At 37.9% G+C, this 23,668-nt stretch overlaps 1 protein-coding gene across 1 annotated transcript in view; it reads left to right on the top strand.

Annotated features, from left to right (window-relative positions):
- The first annotated feature begins 5,365 nt into the window (after nucleotides 1-5,365).
- The window catches only part of DUS1L (dihydrouridine synthase 1 like), a 63,485-nt gene continuing 45,182 nt past the window's right edge, over nucleotides 5,366-23,668 (top strand). Inside the window, exons 1-8 of the mRNA XM_053705700.1 lie at nucleotides 5,366-5,464; nucleotides 5,817-6,063; nucleotides 16,458-16,566; nucleotides 17,088-17,138; nucleotides 17,210-17,322; nucleotides 17,406-17,488; nucleotides 19,363-19,466; nucleotides 23,090-23,234. Of these exons, the coding sequence (XP_053561675.1) occupies nucleotides 5,427-5,464; nucleotides 5,817-6,063; nucleotides 16,458-16,566; nucleotides 17,088-17,138; nucleotides 17,210-17,322; nucleotides 17,406-17,488; nucleotides 19,363-19,466; nucleotides 23,090-23,234 (890 nt within the window). The 5' untranslated portion in view covers nucleotides 5,366-5,426. The remainder of the gene's footprint in view (nucleotides 5,465-5,816; nucleotides 6,064-16,457; nucleotides 16,567-17,087; nucleotides 17,139-17,209; nucleotides 17,323-17,405; nucleotides 17,489-19,362; nucleotides 19,467-23,089; nucleotides 23,235-23,668) is intronic.

Below are 23,668 nucleotides of genomic sequence, written 5' to 3'. Positions count from 1 at the left end.
GCCCGCCATAATACAACCCCAATCGATCTATCTGTAATATTACCACTCATATTTCATATGTCACACTGTTAACAAACAAGTTTTTAACAAATTTATAACAGAATATTAAAACAGAATATTAAAACTATCTATCCTCCTGAGGATAGATAGATTTAATATTCTGTTATAAATTTGTTAAAAACATGTTTGTTAACAGTGTGACATATGAAATATGAGTGGTAATATTACAGATAGATCGATTTGGGTTGTATTATGGCGGGCACCGGATTGGTGCACTAAGATTGTTTATTGTTGCTTAGCAACTGTGGATAGACTCTGTAACAGTGACATTAACTGTTAGTAGATGGAGTTTTTTGCTTAGTGATGGTTTGGGCATATTAAATGAATATATATCTAATGATTGTGGTATTTACTGTAAGGTGTCATGATCACTGATGCTTCCCTCACACGCAGCCACTCTATACATTATCTCAGATTTAATCTAATTTAACACTGCAACACGCAACATTTACAAACGTTTTTGCTTCTATCAGTAACCCCTATAGTTTCTATGTACCGGGCTTTTATTTTAATTGTATAATTCTTGTTTTTACTTTTTCTGTTTGTGGTTTGACTTGGTGACTCTTTTGAACCTCCAGGGCCTCTGTACATACCCTGGCGCATGCGCAGTTGCGCTATGGGGACGCTACACGCTCTGGCAGGATCACAACCAGGTAATCACATAAATAGTTCACTGTTTCATTTGTTTTGTAAGGTCTGAGGACGGGGGCAACCCCGAAAACGTTCATCTAAGTAAAAGTTAAATTACTATTTACACGGAGAGTGCCTTTCTTATTTATTTCTTATATAAATATATATATATTTTTATTTATATATATATATATATATATTATATATATATATATATATATATACACACACACACAATAGCGCATATCAGTGTGATTGCAACAAGTTCAAAATATTTTTATACTTTGAGTGTTCAGTAAAAAAAGGTTTTAAAACCTAAAATGCAGTATCATTTCTTAAATGTGTATTTATAGCATAAATGTGTAGATTAATAATCTGTAGATAATACATTTTTGTTGTGTTTGATGAATATTCTTGAGTGTATGCATTGCCCATGAGAAATATGAAAAACCTTAAGGTAATGGCTCCCTCTAGTGATAAAACATGGTATATATTTAAAGCATTCCAACATAAGTGGAACAGATAAAGGTGCAAAAAGAAAATACTCTGTTGAGCATGTTTAATGCACTATTGCTTGTACATAATTACAGTATGTGTTTAGCCCCATGCAAAGGAATTAAATACATAGTTAAAGTCAGCTCCAGAACAACAATACACTACTGGAAGCTAGCAGAACACATATGGTGGGCAAATGACAAGAGACAAATGTATGTAGCTACCAATCACCAGCTAGCTCCCAGTATTGCATTACTGTTGCTCAGGATAGGTATATGAAAGTAATATTGCAATAATAAAATACTCTAACGTATTAAAATCCCACAGAACCCAAATAAGGGGTTAACCTGCAAATTCTAATAAGAATACACTAAATATAAAATCTAGAAAGCATCGAAATTAAGTTCAGACAACTTTTTTGTTTCAAGTAAAAAAAAAAAAATCTCACTACATGTTAAATCTGGAAGAGGAATTTGTGAAATGCTAGATGATCTGTACACAGAAGTTATTATTGCTGAAGAGAGTTAGAGGAAAGAAAAAAATGATTTAATGATTAAGATAAAACATAATAGGGATGCACCGAAATTTCGGCTGCAGAAACGTTTTGGCCAAAAATGGTATTTTCGGTTATTTCGTTTTTTTCCTGTTATTTTTGGTAAAATTATTCTGTAGCATGTTTCAAATTTGATGCTAGCCTAGAGCTGCTGTTTAAATTCATTACTTGACTTATTGTTTTGCATATAATAGTTTTCTAGGACTATACTTTATTTGGATAATTGGTATAAAAAAAACTGTCAAATCTGATTGTTACACAGAACTAAATACAAAACTAAATACAAAATAATACAGTATAGTGTATATTGTATACTCTTATATACCATTACCTCTACTGATTCTCGTTTCAGTACTGGTTTGGCTATCTACTATATGTAGATGAGTATCTTAGGGTAAGTAAGTCTTATTTTATTTATGACACTCTAAGCTATGGTTGGGCACTTTATATGTACAGTTCTAAATATATGTGTTTAAACTTATATTTGCCATGATTCAGGATAATCCGTATTCCTTCATTCAGACTGTCAGTTTCATTATTTGGGATAATGCATATGAATAAATTTTTTTTTCTTTCTTACCTTAAAAAATTTCATTTGACTTTTTTCCCTGCGGGCTGTTAGGCTTGCGGGGGCTGAAAATGCTTCAATTTATTGCGTCATTCTTGGCGCAAACTTTTTTGGCGCAAAATTTTGTCATTTCCGGCGCCCTAATTGACGCCGGAAGTTTGTTCGTGGTTGCGTCATTTTTCACGTATACGTGTTACAGACGTTTATTTGCGCCAAAAAATGTGGGCGTCGTTTTTTCGGCGTCACAGGATGTGGCATCATTCTTGGCGCCAATAATGTGGGCGTCATACTTGGCGCCAAAAATGTGGGCGTCATTTTTGTCTCCACCTCTTTCCACATTATTTAAATCTCACTTTTTCATTGCTTCTGGTTGCTAGAAGCTTGTTTATTTGGCATTTTTTCCCATTCCTGAAACTGTCATTTAAGAAATTTGATAATTTTGCTTTATATGTTGTTTTTTCTATTACATATTGCAAGATGTCTCAACCTGACCCTGGATCAGAATCTTCTTCTGGAAAGACGCTGCCTGATGCTGGTTCTACCAAAGTTAAGTGCATTTGTTGTAAACTTTTGGTATCTATTCCTCCGGCTGTAGTTTGTGTTAGTTGTCATGATAAACTTTCTAACGCAGATAGTGTATCCATTAGTAATAATCCTTTACCTGTTGTTGTTCCTTCAACATCTAATGTTCAGGATGTCCCTGTTAATGTAAAAGAATTTGTTTCTAATTCTATTAGGAAGGCTCTGTCTGTTATTCCTCCTTCCAGAAAACGTAAAAGGTCTTTTAAAACTTCTCATATTTCAGATGAATTTTTAAGTGACCGCCATCATTCTGACTTATCTGTTTCTGACAAGGATCTTTCTGGTTCAGAAGATTCTGCCTCAGATATTGACACTGATAAATCTTCATATTTATTTAAGATGGAGTTTATTCATTCTTTACTTAAAGAAGTGTTGATTGCATTAGATATGGAGGAGTCTAATCCTCTTGATACTAAATCTACTAAGTGTTTAAATTCGGTTTTTAAACCTCATGTAGTTATTCCAGAAGTTTTTCCAGTTCCTGATGCTATTTCAGAAATAATTTCTAGGGAATGGAATAGTCTGGGTACTTCATTTACTCCTTCTCCAAGGTTTAAGAAATTGTACCCTGTGCCATCTGATAGATTAGAATTTTGGGACAAGATCCCTAAAGTTGATGGGGCTATTTCTACTCTTGCTAAACGTACTACTATTCCTACAGCGGATAGTACTTCCTTTAAGGATCCTTTAGATAGGAAGCTTGAATCCTTTCTAAGGAGAGCTTATTTATGTTCAGGTAATCTTCTTAGACCTGCTATTTCTTTGGCTGATGTTGCTGCAGCTTCCACTTTCTGGTTGGAGGCTTTGGCGCAACAAGTGTCAGACCATAATGCTTATAGCATTGTTAAACTTCTTCAACATGCTAATAACTTTATTTGTGATGCCATTTTTGATATCATTAGAATTGATGTCAAGTATATGTATTTAGCTATTTTAGCTAGAAGAGCTTTATGGCTTAAATCTTGGAATGCAGATATGACTTCTAAGTCAACTTTGCTTTCTCTTTCTTTCCAAGGTAATAAATTATTTGGTTCACAGTTGGATTCTATTATTTCAACTGTTACTGGGGGTAAAGGAACCTTTTTGCCTCAGGACAAAAAATCTAAAGGTAAATACAGGGCTGCTAATCGTTTTCGTTCCTTTCGTCAGAAAAAGGAACAGAAGCCTGACCCTTCCCCTAAAGGAACGGTTTCCGTTTGGAAGCCTTCTCCAGTCTGGAATAAATCCAAGCCTTTTAGAAAGTCAAAACCAGCTCCCAAATCCGCATGAAGGTGCGGCCCTCATTCCAGCACAGCTGGTAGGGGGCAGGTTACGATTTTTCAAAGATATTTGGATCAATTCGATTCACAGCCTTTGGATTCAGAACATTGTTTCACAAGGGTACAGAATAGGTTTCAAGGTAAGGCCGCCTGTGAGATTTTTTCTCTCTCGCATTCCAGTAAACCCAGTGAAGGCTCAGCCTGCATTGGGTGGCTGTTTAGGGACCCAGGTTTTTGGAAGAGACCTTGACGAGGTAGCTGGGCTTTTCCCATTTGGCCAGATGCGGTAACTAACTCTTCCATTGCTGCTTTTTATCTTAGTTGAGAGATTGTGAGTGCTGGACTTTGTGTGCTATACAACTATATAGGTATAAATATTTATTATATGAATAAATAGAACATATTCTGCTATGTGAAGAATATTGGAATGAAAAATATTTGTTGGCTTAGCGCACATGAGAATATGCGATCAGGTTTGGGCGTTTGTGTGTTTTTTCTACTTTATTTTCTCCATTGACTTCTATGGGGGTATACATGAACACACACGCAATATTGTAAGTCTGGCTTTTTGCGCTCGCACGAAAACAGTTTACTTTCAACTCATAATATGAGCACAACCTTACGCATGCAAATAGCTTACTTCTAGTGCAGTTAACGTTCGAGCAGGAGCGTTCATTAGCCCTCCACTTGTAATCTGGCCCATTATGTATAAATCTAACTATGTGTCCCTGATGGGATGGATGGGTAATTTACAAAGTACTCTGCTGGAAGTGACTTAGTTAAAGCAGGTGCACATTGTGTATACCTGTCTAAAGTGGTGACCATTTTTTTTCCCATTCAAAATTTGGCACAAAAATAAAAAGGTATCAAAATCACCTTTTTTTAGGGGGGGGGGGGTCCCTGAATGGCAGTTTGGATATGTGGTCACCCTAGAGACCACAGCCTCATTGTAGGGCTGTGACAGGAAGCAACAGACATTGCACAAATGAAATTTGAAAAAAATAAGATGTTAAATCCATTTAAATACATATTGAATGATTTCTATTAAGTTTAAACAGTGAAACAGCCTGTTTAATTTAGGCTGCTTCGATTCAGTTCCGGCTCTCACCCTGCATTTCACACACACAGACCTGACATAAGTTATCGCCTGTTTCTCAACAGGATCCTTATAGTGAGATACAGGGGAGTGAGAATAGGGATGGACCAAACGGAAGTCTAGCCATTGGGACCGGAAGTGCCTGTCAGTCCCTGCAGTAAGCACTGAGTTGGTAGGCTCGGTATGAAGCTGCCGCCTGAGGAAATGTGTGACCGCGGGAGGTGAGTGGTACCGGAGCGGTGAGCTGTATGATATTAGACGGGGGTGCTTTGTAGCCAGGGGAAGCTGTGAACCTCTCATATGGGTGGCACGCCGTGTCTCATATGGGGAAAAGAAATCCGTTCTGTAAATTATATAAAATGCTCTTGGTGTATGTGGGGAGCTAGGGCGTCGTGTCTCGCAAGTGTACTGAGGAGGAACGTATCTTGTTTGAGCGTTATGAATTAATCCCTTGCATGTGTGTTTATATTGATATTTATAAGAATCATAAAACAGATCTAGCTGCAGAAGCATACTGGCTTTTCGAATGAATTAATAACTAATATATCTAATGCTCGTTGGCTTTGCTGGCAGCCAGAGCTCAGTGCCCAAGCTGCAGGGGATGGACTTCTGGAAGCAGAGTCTCCGGGGAGCTCGATATGTGCTGGCTCCTATGGTGGATCAAAGTGAGCTGGCCTGGCGACTCTTCAGCCGTCGGCATGGGGCCCAGCTTTGTTACACTCCAATGCTACATGCCCAGGTGTTTGTGCGTGATGCCAACTACCGCAAGGATAACCTGTACTGTGAGCTGTGCGCTGAAGATCGGCCTTTGATTGTTCAGGTAACTATCTGTATAGGAAACCATTCTATGCCTTTACTGTCTTTTACAACCCTTGTCCTATGTTAAATTTGCCAGGACAAACTCACCAGCCCTCCTCTTTCTCCTCGCACAATTCCTCTATTACTTATCACTTTCTACATGTTTTGTCCTCTTTGTCATTTTTGCCATACACCTCTTACAAAGATGTTAAAGGGACATGAAACACAGTTTTTTTCTTTTTAATGATTCAGAAATGGCATGCAATTTTAAACAACTTTCCAATTTACTTCTATTATCTAATTTGCTTCATTCTGTTGATATCCTTTGTTGAAAATCATATCTGATTGGTGGATGCACAAGCCACGTGTTATTGACTCAACAAATGATACCTAAAGAATTAAGCAAATTAGATGATGATAATAATAGTAAATTAGAATATTGTTTAAAGGTGTATTCTCTATCTGAATCATAAGAGAAAAATGTTGGGTTTCATGTCCATTTAATCTCTACCCCAGCATTGTTCCTCTCCCATTGTGAGACCCATAACTATGTTCTGATGTCCTTAACTGTCTTTTCTCTCCCACCAAGGTGTCAGGGTCCATCCCAGTACCTCCACAAATCCATGATAAATCTCTTCTATGTATTTTTTACATTGGGTTTCATGGTTATTACTCAGATTGCAATTCCAAACTTATGTCTGAGCTTTTGCCACGCCACAAGAAAATAGGATAATTTTCCTGTTTATTATTTTCCTCACTGGTAAGCAGATTCCCAGTGCTGTACTTTACACTGCTATTACCAGTGTGTCAACCTTATTGTCATCATTGGGGTCATTCCATGTCAAATCAACAAGGTCCTCAACCTCAGAATCCTTTTTTTTTTTTTTATATATATATATTGGTATACTGAAAGGGCCACCTGAGGTGTACTAGTCAATGCGAAATTGCAGGTCCATATCTTCTGTATTTACAGTTATAGGGGTACAAAATTTGCAATTTTGACAATTTTTTTTTCACCGTATTGTTAACTTTAACATGTAATTATTTTGGTAAACAGGGCACATATAGAAGTGATTCTGGTGTATTTTTAAGAAAGAATCTTAGATCTGTTACATCATAGATAAGAGAACTTTTCACAAAATTATATGAAAATGTTAAACTTTGTGATGTGATTTGCAAGTCAGAACATGATTAAACTTGTCTAACTATACACTACTGTGTAACTAAGCATCATAGCATTTTCATGTAACTGTGGGAAAAGTTCTCTTCTCCATGGTGTAACAAATATAAGATTATTTCTTACATTACCATGTCCTTTACTACTTAAAGGGATAGCAAACCCCAATATTTTCTTTCATGATTTGGATAAAGTATACAATTTTAAGCAACTTTCCAATTTACTTCTATTGTCAAATTCGTTTCATTATCTTGTTATCCTTTCCTGAAGGAACAGCATTGCACTACTGGCAAATATGTGCGTGCAGGCACCAATCAGCAGCTAGCTCCCACTATTTGCGTATTCTTTTTACCAAGGGATATCAAGAGAAGAAAGCACATTTCAAAATAGAAGTTAATTTAAATGTCTTAAAATTACATGCTTTATCTGAATCATGCAAGGTGAATGTTGACTTTCCTATAATGTATTATAACACTAGAAAATCTACTAATTTCTGAGTCACTTGCACATATAGTAACAGTAATGAAGCCCTTATATTGCTTAAATTCACTTCAAGGAGCACTGGAGCAATCTTCACCCTCCAACGATCACAATAGAATTTACATTTGTGATGTGACATGAAAGTCAGAACATGTTTAACCCCTTAATGACCGGACCATTTTTCAGTTTTCTTACCCTTAATGACAATGGCTATTTTTACATTTCTGCAGTGTTTGTGTTTAGCTGTAATTTTCCTCTTACTCATTTACTGTACCCACACATATTATATACCGTTTTTCTCGCCATTAAATGGACTTTCTAAAGATACCATTTTTTTTCATCACATCTTATAATTTAATATAAAAAATATATAAAATATGAGGAAAAAATGGAAAAAAACACACTTTTTCTAACTTTGACCTCCAAAATCTTACACATCTACAACCACCAAAAAACACCCATGCTAAATAGTTTCTAAATTTTGTCCTGAGTTTAGAAATACCCAATGGTTACATGTTTGCTTTTTTTGCAAGTTATAGGGCAATAAGTACAAGTAGAACTTTGCTATTTCCAAACCACTTTTTTTCAAAATTAGCGCTAGTTACATTGGAACACTGATATCTGTCCGGAATCCCTGAATATCCCTTGACATGTATATATTTTTTTTTAGAAGACAACCCAAAGTATTGATTTATGCCCATTTTGGTATATTTCATGCCACCATTTCACTGCCAAATGCGAGCAAATAAAAAAAATTGTTCACTTTTTCACAAATGTTGTCACAAACTTTAGGTTTCTCACTGAAATTATTTACAAACTGTTTGTGCAATTATGGCACAAATGGTTGTAAATGCTTCTCTGGGATCCCCTTTGTTCAGAAATAGCAGACATATATGGCTTTGGCGTTGCTTTTTGGTAATTAGAAGGCCGCTAAATGCAGCTGCGCACCACACGTGTATTATGCCCAGCAGTGAAGGGGTTAATTAGGGAGCTTGTAGTGTTAATTTTAGCTTTAGTGTAGTGTAGTAGACAACCCAAAGTATTGATCTAGGCCCATTTTGGTATATTTCATGCCACCATTTCACCGCCAAATGCGAGCAAATAAAAAAAAAAAGTGACATTTTTCACAATTTTAGGTTTCTCACTTAAATTATTTACAAACAGCTTGTGCAATTATGGCACAAATGGTTGTAAATGCTTCTCTGGGATCTCCTTTGTTCATAAATAGCAGACATATATGGCTTTGGCGTTGCTTTTTGGCAATTAGGAGGCCGCTAAATGCTGCTGCGCACCACACTTGTATTAAGCCCAGCAGTGAAGGGGTTAATTAGGTAGCTTGTAGAGAGCTTGCAGGGTTAATTTTAGCTTTAGTGTAGAGATTAGCCTCCCACCTGACACATCCCACCCCCTGATCCCTCCCAGACAGCTCTCTTCCCTCCCCCACCCCACAATTGTCCCCGCCATCTTAAGTACTGGCAGAAAGTCTGCCAGTACTAAAATAAAAGGTGTTTTTTTTTGTTTTTTGTTTTTTTTAATTATTCAGCTGTGATGGACCCCTGCCTTAACCCCCAACCTCCCTGATCCCCCCCCAAACACCTCTCTAACCCTCCTCACCTACCTAATTGCCACCATCTTGGGTACTGGCAGCTGTCTGCCAGTACCCAGTTTTCCCCAAAAAGTAAAGTGTTTTTGCATGTTTTATTTTTATTTTTTCTGTAGTGTAGCTGCCCCAACACCCCACCCCCCCCCACCAGATCCTGATCCTTTGATCCTTTATTTAAAAAATTCTGCCCCCCTCCCTCTTACCAAAATTCATTGGTGGCAGTGATTGCTGCGCACGCGTGCACGCAGCCCCCCGCACGCTCCCGGCATCCGGCGTGCACAATGCACTTAAAGGAACCGGATGCCGGGTAGCGATGGGCCGCCCACCCTCCTCCCTGTAAGCTCCCACCCACCAACGAACGGCCGCATCGCTACCGGTGCAGAGAGGGCCACAGAGTGGCTCTCTCTGCATCGGATGCTTTCTAAAGGGTATTGCAGGATGCCTCAATATCGAGGCATCACTGCAATACCCTGAGAGCTGCTGGAAGCGATTGCGATCGCTTCCAGCACTCTCTAAGACAACTGACGTACCAGGTACGTCCATTGTCACTAACTGCAAGTTTTTGCAGGACGTACCTGGTACGTCAGTTGTCATTAAGGGGTTAAACTTGTCTGGGTTAAGAAGATTACTGTAAATGGGATTTCCTTTTTTACTGAATCTAACATAACTCCTGATCCCATTGGCAGCCCATCTTTAAATTTGGTACAGTTAATGGACCACTCAATGCAGTAGATGTGCATAATAAAGACAATGATTTAACACCTACTCTAAATTTCAAATAAGCAGTAGTTTGTTTTTTTTTCTGAAATATTGTATTTTTTTTCCTCCATTTTCCAGCCCCTTGTATCATGTGACAGACATCAGCCAATCACAGATTAGTATAAGTATACCCTGTGAGCTTGTGCACATGCTCAGTAGGATCTTGTTCCCCCAGAAAGTGTGAATATAAAAAGACTGCAACATTTGATAATGGAATAAAATTGGAAAGTGTCTTAAAACTACTGCTCTTTCTGTATAATAAAAGATTATTTTGACTTGAGTGTCCCTTTAATGAGTAATAGTTTATATGTACAACATTTTTTTTTTTTTTAAGTAAAACAATTAAAGACCTTCTTTTGAAAAAATGGCCACCCAAATATTGATTACAACGGCTTACAAATACTTTTTCTTTCATGTAATTAGCAAGAGTCCATGAGCTAGTGACGTATGGGATATACATTCCTACCAGGAGGGGCAAAGTTTCCCAAACCTTAAAATGCCTATAAATACACCCCTCACCACACCCACAATTCAGTTTTACAAACTTTGCCTCCGATGGAGGTGGTGAAGTAAGTTTGTGCTAGATTCTACGTTGATATGCGCTCCGCAGCAAGTTGGAGCCCGGTTTTCCTCTCAGCGTGCAGTGAATGTCAGAGGGATGTGAGGAGAGTATTGCCTATTTGAATGCAGTGATCTCCTTCTACGGGGTCTATTTCATAGGTTCTCTGTTATCGGTCGTAGAGATTCATCTCTTACCTCCCTTTTCAGATCGACGATATACTCTTATATATACCATTACCTCTGCTGATTCTCGTTTCAGTACTGGTTTGGCTTTCTACAAACATGTAGATGAGTGTCCTGGGGTAAGTAAATCTTATTTTCTGTGACACTCTAAGCTATGGTTGGGCACTTTGTTTATAAAGTTCTAAATATATGTATTCAAACATTTATTTGCCTTGACTCAGAATGTTCAACTTTCCTTATTTTTCAGACAGTCAGTTTCATATTTGGGATAATGCATTTGAATTAATCATTTTTTCTTACCTTCAAAAATTTGACTCTTTTTTTTCCCTGTGGGCTGTTAGGCTCGCGGGGGCTGAAAATGCTTCATTTTATTGCGTCATTCTTGGCGCGGACTTTTTTGGCGCAAAAATTCTTTTGCGTTTCCGGCGTCATACGTGTCGCCGGAAGTTGCGTCATTTTTTGACGTTATTTTGCGCCAAAAATGTCGGCGTTCCGGATGTGGCGTCATTTTTGGCGCCAAAAGCATTTAGGCGCCAAATAATGTGGGCGTCTTATTTGGCGCTAAAAAATAAGGGCGTCGCTTTTGTCTCCACATTATTTAAGTCTTATTTTTTCTTTGCTTCTGGTTGCTAGAAGCTTGTTCTTTGGCATTTTTTCCCATTCCTGAAACTGTCATTTAAGGAATTTGATCAATTTTGCTTTATATGTTGTTTTTTCTCTTACATATTGCAAGATGTCTCACGTTGCATCTGAGTCAGAAGATACTACAGGAAAATCGCTGTCTAGTGCTGGAACTACCAAGCTAAGTGTATCTGCTATAATTTTTGGTATCTGTTTTTCCAGCTGTTGTTTGTATTGCATGTCATGACAAACTTATTAATGCAGATAAAATTTCCTTTAGTACTGTTACATTACCTGTTGCTGTTCCGTCAACATCTAATTTTCAGAGTGTTCCTGATAAACATAAGAGATTTTATTTTTTAAATCCATTAAGAAGGCTATGTCTGTTATTTCTCCTTCTAGTTTACATAAAAGTCTTTTAAAACTTCTCTTTTTTCAGATGAATTTTTAAATGAACATCATCATTCTGATACTAATAATGGTTCTTCTGGTTCAGAGGTTTCTGTCTCAGAAGTTGATGCTGATAAATCTTTGTATTTGTTCAAGATGGAATTTATTCGTTCTTTATTTAAAGAAGTATTAATTGCATTAGAAATAGAGGATTCTGGTCCTCTTGATACTAAATCTAAACGTTTAAATAAGGTTTTTAAAATCTCCTGTAGTTATTCCAGAAGTGTTTAATCTCCCTGATGCTATTTCTGAAGTACCAGGGAATGGAATAATTTGGGTAATTCTTTTACTCCTTCTAAACTCCTTCTAAACGTTTAAGCAATTATATCCTGTGCCATCTGACAGATTAGAGTTTTTTTGGGACAAAATCCCTAAGGTTATGGGGCTGTCTCTACTCCTGCTAAATGTGCTACTATTCCTACGGCAGATAGTAATTCATTTAAGGATCCTTTAGATAGGAAAATTGAATCCTTTCTAAGAAAAGCTTACTTATGTTCAGGTAATCTTCTTAGACCTGCTATATTTTTAGCGGATGTTGCTGCAGCTTCAACTTTTTGGTTAGAAGCTTTAGCGCAACAAGTAACAGATCATAATTTTATAGCATTATTATTATTCTATAACATGCTAATAATTTTATTGGTGATACCATCTTTTGATATCATTAGAGTTGATGTCAGGTATATGTCTCTAGCTATTTTAGCTAGAAAAGCTTTATGGATTAAACTTGGAATGCTTATATGTCTTCTAAGTCAACTTTGCTTTCCCTTTCTTTCCAGGGTAATAAATTATTATCTCAACTGTTTCTGGAAGGAAGGGAACTTTTTTACCAAAGGATAAAAAATCTAAGGTAAATTTAGGTCTAATAATCATTTTCGTTCCTTTCCTCACAATAAGGAACAAAAGCCTGATCCTTCATCCTCAGGAGCGGTATCAGTTTGGAAACTATTTCCAGTTTGGAATATATCCAAGCCTTATAGAAAACCTATAGCCAGCTCCTAAGTACCCATGAAGGTGCGGACCTTATTCCAGCTCAGCTGGTATGGGGCAGATTACGTTTTCTTCAAAGAAATTTTGATCAATTCCGTTCTCAATTTCTGGTTTCAGAACATTGTTTCAGAAAGGTACAGAATTGGCTTCAGTTAAGGCCTCCTGCTAAGAGATTTTTTTCTTTCCCGTGTCCCAGTTAACACAGCAAAGGCTCAGCATTTCTGAAATGTGTTTCAGATCTAGAGTTGGCTGGAGTAATTATGCCAGTTCCAGTTCTGGAACAGGGGCTGGGGTTTTATTTTATCTCTTCATTGTACCAAAGAAGGTCAATTCCTTCAGACCAGTTCCGGATCTATCAATATTGAATCGTTATGTAAGGATACCAACATTCAAGATGGTTACTGTAGGACTATCCTGCCTTTTGTTTAGCAAGGACATTATATGTCTACAATAGATTTACAGGATGTGTATCTGCATATTCCGATTCATCCAGATCACTTTTAGTGTCTGAGATTCTCTTTTTAGACAAGCATTACCAGTTTTGTGGCTCTACCGTTTGGCCTAGCCTCAGTTCCAAGAATTTTTTTCAAAGGTTCTCGGTGCCCTTCTTTCTGTAATCAGAGAATAGGGTTTTGGTATTTCCTTATTGGACGATATCTGGGTACTTGCTCAGTCTTCTCATTTTCGAAGAATCTCATACGAATCGACTTGTGTTGTTTCTTCAAGTTCATGGTTGGAGGATCAATTTACCAATCAGTTCATTGATTCCTTAGACAAGGGTAACCTTTTTAGGTTTCTAGATAGATTCAGTGTCTATGACTCTGTCCTTGTCAGACAAGAGAAGTTTAACATTGATATCAGCTTGTCAAAACCTTCAGTCACAATCATTCCCTTTGGTAGCCTTATGCATGGAAATTTTAGGTCTTAGGACTGCCGCATCAGATGCGATCTCCTTTGCTCGTTTTCACATGCAACCTCTTCAGCTCTGTATGCTTAACCAATGGTGCAGGGATTACTCAAAGATATCTCAATTAATATCTTTAAACCGATTATACGACACTCTCTGACATGGTGGACAGATCACCATCGTTTAGTTCAGGGGGCTTCTTTGTTCTTCCGACCTGGACTATAATCTCAACAGATGCAAGTCTTACAGGTTGGGGAGCTGTGTGGGGGTATCTGACGGCACAAGGGGTTTGGGAATCTCAGGAGGTGAGATTTCCGATCAATATTTTGGAACTCCGTGCAATTTTCAGAGCTCTTCAGTCTTGGCCTCTTCTGAAGAGAGAGTTGTTCATTTGTTTTCAGATAGACAATATCACAACTGTGGCATACATCAATCATCAAGGAGGGACTCACAGTCCTCTGGCTATGAAAGAAGTATCTCGAATTTTGGTTTGGGCGGAATCCAGCTCCTGTCTAATCTCTGCGGTTCTTATCCCAGGTATGGACAATTGGAAAGCGGATTATCTCAGTCGCCAAACGTTGCACCTGGGCGAATGGTCTTCACCCAGAGGTATTTCCTCAGATTGTTCAAATGTGGGAACTCCCAGAAATAGATCTGATGGCTTCTCATCTAAACAAGAAACTTCCCTGGTATCTGTCCGGATCCCGGGATCCTCGGGCGGAGGCAGTGGATGCATTATCTCTTCCTTACAAGTGTCATCCTGCCTATATCTTTCCGCCTCTAGTTCTTCTTCCAAGGGTATTCTCCAATATTCTAAAGGAATGCTCGTTTGTCCTGCTGGTAGCTCCAGCATGGCCTCACAGGTTTTGGTATGCGGATCTTGTCCGGATGGCCTCTTGCCAGCTGTGGACTCTTCCGTTAAGACCAGTCTTTCTGTCTCAAGGTTCTTTTTTCCATCAGGATCTCAAAACCTTAATTTTAAGGTGTGGAGTTTGAACGCTTGATTCTTGGTCAAAGAGGTTTCTCTGACTCTGTGATTGATACTATGTGACAGGCTCGTAAATCTGTATCTAGAGAGATATATTATAGAGTCTGGAAGACTTATATTTCTTCAGGATGGGTTAGATAAAGGTTTGTCTGCAAGTTTCTTGAAAGACAAATCTCTGCTCTTTCTGTTCTTTTTCACAGAAGGATTGCTAATCTTCCTGATATTCATTGTTTTGTACAACCTTTGGTTCGTATAAAACTTGTCATTAAGTCAATTTCTCCTCCTTGGAGTTTGAATTTGGTTCTGGGGGCTCTTCAAGCTCCTCCTTTTGAACCCATGCATTCTTTGGTCGTTATATTACTTTCTTGGAAAGTTTTGTTTCTTTTGGCCATCTCTTCTGCCAGAAGAGTCTCTGAATTATCTACTCTTTTTTGTGAGTCTCCTTTTCTGATTTTGCATCAGGATAAGGCGGTGCTGCGAACTTCTTTTGAATTTTTTACCTAAGGTTGTGAATTCTAACAACATTAGTAGAGAAATTGTGGTTCCTTCATTATGTCCTAATCCTATGAATTCTAAGGAGAAATCATTGCATTCTTTGGATGCTGTTAGAGCTTTGTAATATTATGTTGAAGCTACTAAGTCTTTCCGAAAGACTTCTAGTCTATTTGTCATCTTTTCCGGTTCTAGAAAAGACCAGAAAGCTTCTGCCATTTCTTTGGCATCTTGGTTGAAATCTTTATTTCATCATGCCTATGTTGAGTCGGGTAACACTCCGCCTCAAAGGATTACAGCTCCTTCTACTAGGTTAGTTTCTACTTCCTGGGCGTTTAAGAATGATGCTTCGGTTGATCAGATTTGCAAAACAGCAACTTGGTCCTCTTTGCATACTTTTACTAAATTCTACCATTTTGATGTGTTTTCCTCTTCTGAAGCAGTTTTTGGTAGAAACGTACTTCAGGCAGTGGTTTCAGTTTGAATCTTCTGCTTATGTTTTTTCATTAAAATTTTATTCTGGGTGTGGATTATTTTCAGCAGGAATTGGCTGTCTTTATTTTATCCCTCCCTCTCTAGTGACTCTTGTGTGGAAAGATCCACATCTTGGGTAATCATTATCCCATACGTCACTAGCTCATGGACTCTTGCTAATTACATGAAAGAAAACATAATTTATGTAAGAACTTACCTGATAAATTCATTTCTTTCATATTAGCAAGAGTCCATGAGGCCCGCCCTTTTTTGTGGTGGTTTTGATTTTTTTGTATAAAGCACAATTATTCCAATTCCTTATTTTATATGCTTTCGCACTTTTTTATCACCCCACTTCTTGGCTATTCGTTAAACTGAATTGTGGGTGTGGTGAGGGGTGTATTTATAGGCATTTTGAGGTTTGGGAAACTTTGCCCCTCCTGGTAGGAATGTATATCCCATACGTCACTAGCTCATGGACTCTTGCTAATATGAAAGAAATGAATTTATCAGGTAAGTTCTTACATAAATTATGTTTTTCCTATCTCATCTGAAAGAGCTCTTTAATACCTTTCCAAAGACACCTGACTTCTATATGTGCCCTGGTTACTGACATATTGAATGTTAAATTTAACAAGATGGTGAAAACAATGGTAAAATGGTGTTAATTCATTCGAAAAGCCGTTATGCTAATATATATTTATCTTTTTTTTTTTTTTCTGTTGATCTCTTAGTTTTGTGCAAATGACCCTGAGGTGTTTGTTCAAGCAGCGTCGCTGGCTCAGGATTACTGTGATGCAATTGATTTAAATTTGGGTTGCCCACAAATGATTGCAAAAAGAGGTAAGTAATGCTCAATGGAGACAAATTTAAAGGGACAGTAAAGTCAAAATTAAACTTTCCTGATTCGGATAGATCATGCAATTTTAAAACAACTTTCCAATTTACTTCTGTTATCAAATGTGCTTAGTTTACTCTTCAATAAAAGATACTAAGAGAACAAAGTAGGCTCATAAGAGCTCAGGAGTGTGCACGTGTCTTTAGTACTCTATGGCAGCAGTGTTTTGCAACATTATTTGTAGCTTTGTTATACAATGTTGCAAATCACTGCTGCCATAGAGTACTAAAGACACGTGCACACTCCTGAGCTCTTATGAGCCTACCTAGTTTCATTTTTCAATATAAGACACCAAGAGAACAAAGCAAACATGATAACAGAAGTAAACCGGAAAGTTGTTTAAAATTGCATGCTCAATCTGAATCATGAAAGTTTAATTTTGACTTTACTGTCCCTTTACTGACTTGACTTTACTGTCCCTTTAAGCACTTCTAAAATTAATTTATTTTTGTAATTGTCTTCTCAGGTCATTATGGAGCTTTCTTACAGGATGAATGGGATCTACTGGAAAGGATGGGTATGTGTCATTGTTATTTATTTTCGTACCATTTGTTTGTTCAGTGTTTAACGCTGACCCTTTATTCCTAGTTCAGCTGGCACACGAGAAACTGTCTGTCCCCATTACATGCAAAATCCGAGTTTTTCCTGAAATTGATAAAACTGTGAAGTATGCAAAGATGTTGGAGAAAGCCGGTTGTCAGGTGTGTGTTTTACATCCTGTCCATTGTCCAACTGTAGAAGAAGTTATCGCTATTCTAACGTAATGACTTTCTTTGTTTTTCAGTTGCTCACAGTCCATGGCCGTACAAAAGAGCAAAAAGGTCCTCTAACTGCTGTAGCTTCCTGGGAGCATATCAAAGCCGTTAGGTGAGTATGTATGTTTCACCTGTCTCAGTGCAAGCAAAATTTAAAGTGAATGTCAACTTTCATGATAAAGTGCCGTTTTTAAAAAAAAAAAAACTATTAAAAACAGGGGCACTTTCATTCATGAAAGTTTACACTGTACCAGATTTTACAAATACTTACCGTCTTCTCCTGAAATGCCGGATCGCCGATCCCCTTGCCTGCAGGTCCTCTGTAGTTCGTCGGCAATGACGAAACCAGCTTCCTCCAATCCTGTTTACCCCACCAGGAGCGTCCATCTGGTGAGGCCACGCTGTGATTGGAGGAATCTGGTTTCGTCAATGCTGTGTAAGTACAGCAGGAAGAAGCAGGCAGGGAGATCAGCGATCCGGCGTTTCAGGAGAAGAAGGTAAGTATTTGTAAAATCCGGTGCAATGTAAACTTTCATGAATGGAGGTGTCCCTGTTTTTAATAGTTTTTTTAAAAACCTGGCACTTTATCATGAAAGTTGACATTCACTTTAAGTAATGGCTGCAGCGTTCTACCCAGAAAATGTTGCCAGTCTGGTGGCATTATGAAGTAGCCAGGTGGGGCAGTGTAATACTTTGTAATATAACATTTTCTGGTATCCAAATCACAAATTTATTGCATAACTTTATATAAATTTATTAATGATAATTTGTGCAATAAAGCATTTTAGTATTAGCTAAATTTAACTTAATTTTTGCTTTCATTTTAGCCTTCTGGGCAGTAAAATTAGCTGGATGGTGTGCCCATTTTAAAGGTCCTGGGGAGAACGATGGACTGTTACATTTAAATGGAAATACTCAGCCCACTGCAATAATACTCTAAATAAAATGTTCCTTTAGGCTATAGCCTACATATAGTAGATCAATAAAACAGTGATGTACAGGGAAGTACATTACTGTTTCATTGATCTACTATGTATGCTATAGCCTAAAGGCACATTTTTATTTAGATTTAATTTTTGGCAATAATACTCCATAGTTCAATAAAACAATTGCAACATATTTATCAATATTTGGAGCCGGCAATTTGGGGTTTGTGATTTTAACCCCCAGTGCTTACTCGGTTTATATTAATATCTATATAACAATCTTAGCACCTCTTACTAGAGATAATGTATCCCAAGCGCAGCTCAGGTTGTATTATTTACACTGTAACATCAGCTAGATGTAAGAGATTTGTTTTTAAGTTTTAATTGACCGACGTGTTTACACCAATTATAGGACCCAGAATGTGCTGTAAATATGTACTGTATGTACAGATAAGGATTTATTAGGTCCTAGCAATAAATTAGGTAGTGCCATTGGTATCTGTCTAGAAATGGTGTACAACTGTCCCTTTTTAAAGTGATGATAAATCCTAGCATCTCAAAAACGCTATGATTTACCAGCACAAAAATAAGTGACTTTCATTCACAAGTTTTAAAAAAAGTGGTGTATAAGCCAATAGCCGCACTAGCCGTATGGCACTGTGCAGTATGCTAGCATGACTAATGGCTAAGAGGTGGACACGTCACTTCAGTAAAAAAAAATGAAATGGTAAGATTTGCCATCACTTTAAAGTAAAGCAATTTAGCTTATTTTTATGTATAACATTCCTGTCTCTTTATTATTCCTTTTGTCATTTTCACAAAAGGTTACAGGTAAACCAGAAACTTTGCTACATCATCTAAGGCAGGAGTCAAGGCAGGGAATATTTATTATACAGACAAACACTGCCTTGCAGAGTGGCTTTTGGGGCACGATCATAATGTTTATGGAAAGTTTTTTTGCAAAGCATCTTTGGTCAGTTAGATCTGGAAGTAGATCATTGCTAATTTAGTGTTTTTACATCTGCTACTTCGTTATATTTGTGATATTGTTTTTTGACAGGAATGCTGTTAATATCCCTGTTTTTGCAAATGGAAATATCCAGTGCCTTGATGATGTGGAAAGGTGCATTAAGGAGACAGGAGTGCATGGAGTGATGAGTGCAGGTTTGTGCACACACCTAGTAGGTTGATTGCATCACTACATACCTGCTACGAGCGTGACTAGGTTCATGTGCACAGCTTTATGCATCATAGAAACAATTTTTTTTAATTTGTCACAGTATATTTTGGAAATACATATTGTCAGATGTTTTCTGCCCATCATCATTGGTTCTTTAAAGGGACAGGAAACCATATCATCATCATCTATTCTTACCTGATAAATTATTTTCTTTCTTGGCAGTGAGAGTCCACAAATTAATTCATTACCTATTTGGAAACTAATACCCAAGCTGTTGGGGACACAAAATGAATAGGGAGGGAAGACAGTCCTAAGAACTAGGCACCACGGCTTGAAGAACTTTTCTCCCAAACAATGCCTCTGCTGAGGCAAAAACGTCAAACTTGTAAAATTTCGTGAAAGTATGCAATGAGGACCAAGTAGACGCATTACAAATCTATTCAACTGACGCCTCATTCTTGAAGGCCCAAGAAGAGGACACTAAATGGGTAGACTGTGCTGTAATTTGAGATGGAGGCTGCTGGCCTACTTCTAAATACGCCATGCGAATCACACTTCTGAGCCAGAATGATAGAGTAACAGTAGTGACCTTCTGACCTTTGCGCTTATGCAAGACAAACAAAGAAGATGGTTGACGAAAATCTTTGATAGCATGAAGATAGAATTTTAGAGCTCGAGCTGACCCTTAATAGAACTAGCTGACAGGCCCTTCTCTAAACCATCCTAAAGAAATTGAACAATTTGTGGAATCTTTAACCTGTGCCAGGGTAACCCTCTGTCTGCACACCAAGACGGATACATTTTCCACACTTTATGATAAATACGCCTGGTGACAGGCTTTCTGACCTGAACCAAGGTATTAATTGCCGTCTCTGAGAATCCTCTCAGAGACCAAACTAAACTTTCATCTCCATGCAGCCATCCTCAGAGAATCTAGATTTTGATAAAATAAAGGACCCTGTGCCAGAAGGTCTGACCTCCTGAAGTAACCGAGGAGCAGATGACATTTTCACTAGATCCGCATACCAAGTCTGGCGTGGCCACACTGGAGCTAGCAGGATTGCTGAAATCCCCTCTTGTTTGATTCAAGCTATGACTCGACAAAGGACAATTGGAGGAAAAAGATATACTAGATTGTATTTCCATGGTGCTGCTAATGCGTCTATCAACTCTGCTTGAGGATCCTTTGACCTTGTGGGCTGCAGAGTACTGCTGGTGAACTAATTTGCTGTAGTACAGGCATATCAGGGCTGTTAGATATTTGAGAAGCTGCAATGTTAGATAATGCTGAATACAGGCACATAAGCATCTGAGTACTAGGCTCCCCAGAATGAGAGCGCAGGACAGATGTAAGGCATTAATTACATAACTGTGCAGGGGGACATACCATGCTCAATTTGCAGAGCATACATTTATTGGAATCAATTAATGGGGCAGGACCTATATCGTCCTGACTAAGTTCAGAATCCTCCATATTTCCAAGTATATGTAGCCCAATAACAATACAGTATAAACAAATATTGACTAATATAATATTTTATACATTTTTGCAATCCCCTCTACAGCCCTGTTAGAAGTGTCTCACCACCTCCAGACAGGCTATTTCTCTAGCTTCCAACACTTGTTGAAGTGTGCAAAGAAGACCACGTGCTCAGAGGAAGCACGCCAAAAAAGTGGGCGGGAGCGCCGGCAAAATGAACTAGTAGTGGGGCCTATCAAAGCCAAAAACGGCAGGCACCACAAGTATGATTTTTAGTGAAGTTGTGATTGTGGCAAATATACCCTCTTCTATTTGGCTCCTCACGTTCAGTGGCAATGTCAGGGGCTCCCCCAGAGCCATAATTGCCATTCTTAGTGTGTATTGGATTGCTATGTTCTGGCCTTTCTCAGTGTTAGGTAATGCTGGTGCATACTTGTTCTAGCGCCACTACTTCAGTCTAAGTTATAAGAGCCCAAATAAAATGTATTTCCCTTATACCTCCACTGGAGTATCTCAAGGAATTAACCTCTTACCAGGGATCCCATCCTCCTTACTATAAAGAGTTCCCCTTCTTAGAGTAATTTAGAACTCATCTAGTCCCCCAATGTAGGTGACAAGCCATGTAAGGTGTCCAAGGAAGGGTGAAGGACTTACCAGGTCTTCTTCTAACAAAACAAATAATACTGTGTGCTTACCCAGCTACTAATAACGGCGGTGTCTGTGGTATGTCTTAAGTATCACACATGTCAAACACTGACCAGAATTAATCCCTTGTACAGTGCCGGAAGTCTTCTGTGACGACACTAAAAGCACTATAGTGGAAACAAGGTAATCCCTCCACACTTGAGTAGAGATCCCAAATGTCCAATAAAGATGAAATACAGGCAGCCTTGAAAGCAAGTTGATTTATTCAATCACAGAAACACACATCCAGAAGACCAAACAAAAACAATCATGGCTGAGGAACAGACTTTCTTTGCATACACGTTTCGACAATGCAGTGATCAAGTGCGGTTGGTTCGCACAAACACGTATGCATAGAAGGTCTGTTCCTCCTTCACGATTACTTTTTGTTTGGTCTTCTGGGTGTGTTTTTATGTGATTGAATAAATCAACTTGCTTTCAAGGCTGCCTGTATTTCATCTATATTGGACATTTTGGGATCTCTACTCGAGTGTGGAGGTATTACCTTGTTTCCACAAAGTCTTCTTCTAGTCTGGGTCCTGTAGTACAGATTAACTCAGTGTTACCAACACAACATCCTTGCGACCACCAGCAGCCAACAGACACCATACTCTACTAAGTGAATTACATGGTCTCTACCAGCTCCCCTGCCCTCTTGTAGGAAACAATCCTTCATGATACAAGGCAACAAACTACTGAGAGGGTAGGGGAAGTGGGAGGGATATGTAAATCCTTGTTAGGGGGTGCTTCCTCCTGGTGGCCAGGTGAAGTATTTCCCAATAGGTAATATATGAATCTGTGGACTCTCACTGCCATTAGAAATACATTTTCTTTCATAATTGTTATAGAACAACAATTTTAAACAACTTTCCAATTTGCTTCTATTATCAAATTTGCTTATCCTTTGCTGAAGAAACCGTATTGCACTGCTGTCAGCTATATGAACACATTTAGTTACAAATGTGTGCAGGGACCAATCAGCAGTTAGCTCCCACTAGTGAATAATATGTGTGTTTTTTCTTTTTCAACAATGGATACCAAAAGAACGAAGCACAATTAAAAATAGAAGTGAATTTAATTGTCTTAAAATTACATTTTCTATCTAAATCATGCAAGTTTAATTTTTGATTTTCCTATCCCTTTAATGCATTATTGTTTTGTTTACACTTTGTAATACTATAAATTATCCCACAACTCATGTAAAAAAAAGTGCGGCTGGTGCAAAAGTACTGCCTTAATTAAATGTGCCATTTAAATCCATATTATATTTTCATATACATATAGTGGGTTGTTTTTGTTTTTAAATTCATGACAATTAAGGTCACAGTGCATAACACAGTAATACGTTGCAGCATCTTTTGGTACTTTAGGGTGCAAACTTTACACCAGTATAATTTGTTATACATGTAATCTCTCTTTCCCCTAAAATCAACTTTGTTTCAGAGGGAATGCTCCATAATCCTGCCTTGTTTGAAGGGAGGTCCCCAGTGGTTTGGGAGATGGCGGATGAATATCTGGAGATCGTACAGCAGTTCTCTTGTTCCCTGTCCTTTGTTCGTGCCCATCTATTTAAGCTTTGGCATCACAGGCAAGTATTTGGTTATGCAGATAACCTTTACAAGCTATATATTTGTTGTTCGGCCTCTGCACAGCTATTTTGATTATAAACAAACTGTTAAATTTCAAAGGAAATTCAGGATAGGATTTTAAGCAGTGATTTTATATGGGAAAATGATTACATATTTTATTGACTTTGTCCTGAATTAGTTCAGCTATTATGTGTTTAGGATTTAAGGAAAAAAACTAATTTTAGGAGACATTCATTTCAATTATCTATAAAATGTTCTATTAAATGAAGTAAAACATTTTTGGATGGAACCTTTATTATTTAGTTTGCTCTTTTTTCCTGTAATTTAACTCTGAAATGTGTTGGTTATTTCACTGCCTCTGAGAAGGAAAATTGCATCCTTCAAGATTGAGGATTCTGACCATGCTACACGATTGCTTGCTTTCTAATTCACT

The sequence above is a fragment of the Bombina bombina genome, chromosome 1 (assembly GCF_027579735.1).
Source record: "Bombina bombina isolate aBomBom1 chromosome 1, aBomBom1.pri, whole genome shotgun sequence".
Classification (NCBI taxonomy): domain Eukaryota; kingdom Metazoa; phylum Chordata; class Amphibia; order Anura; family Bombinatoridae; genus Bombina; species Bombina bombina.
The sequence above is the reverse complement of the archived record's forward strand: the minus strand, read 5'-3'. Positions and strand labels throughout refer to the sequence as shown.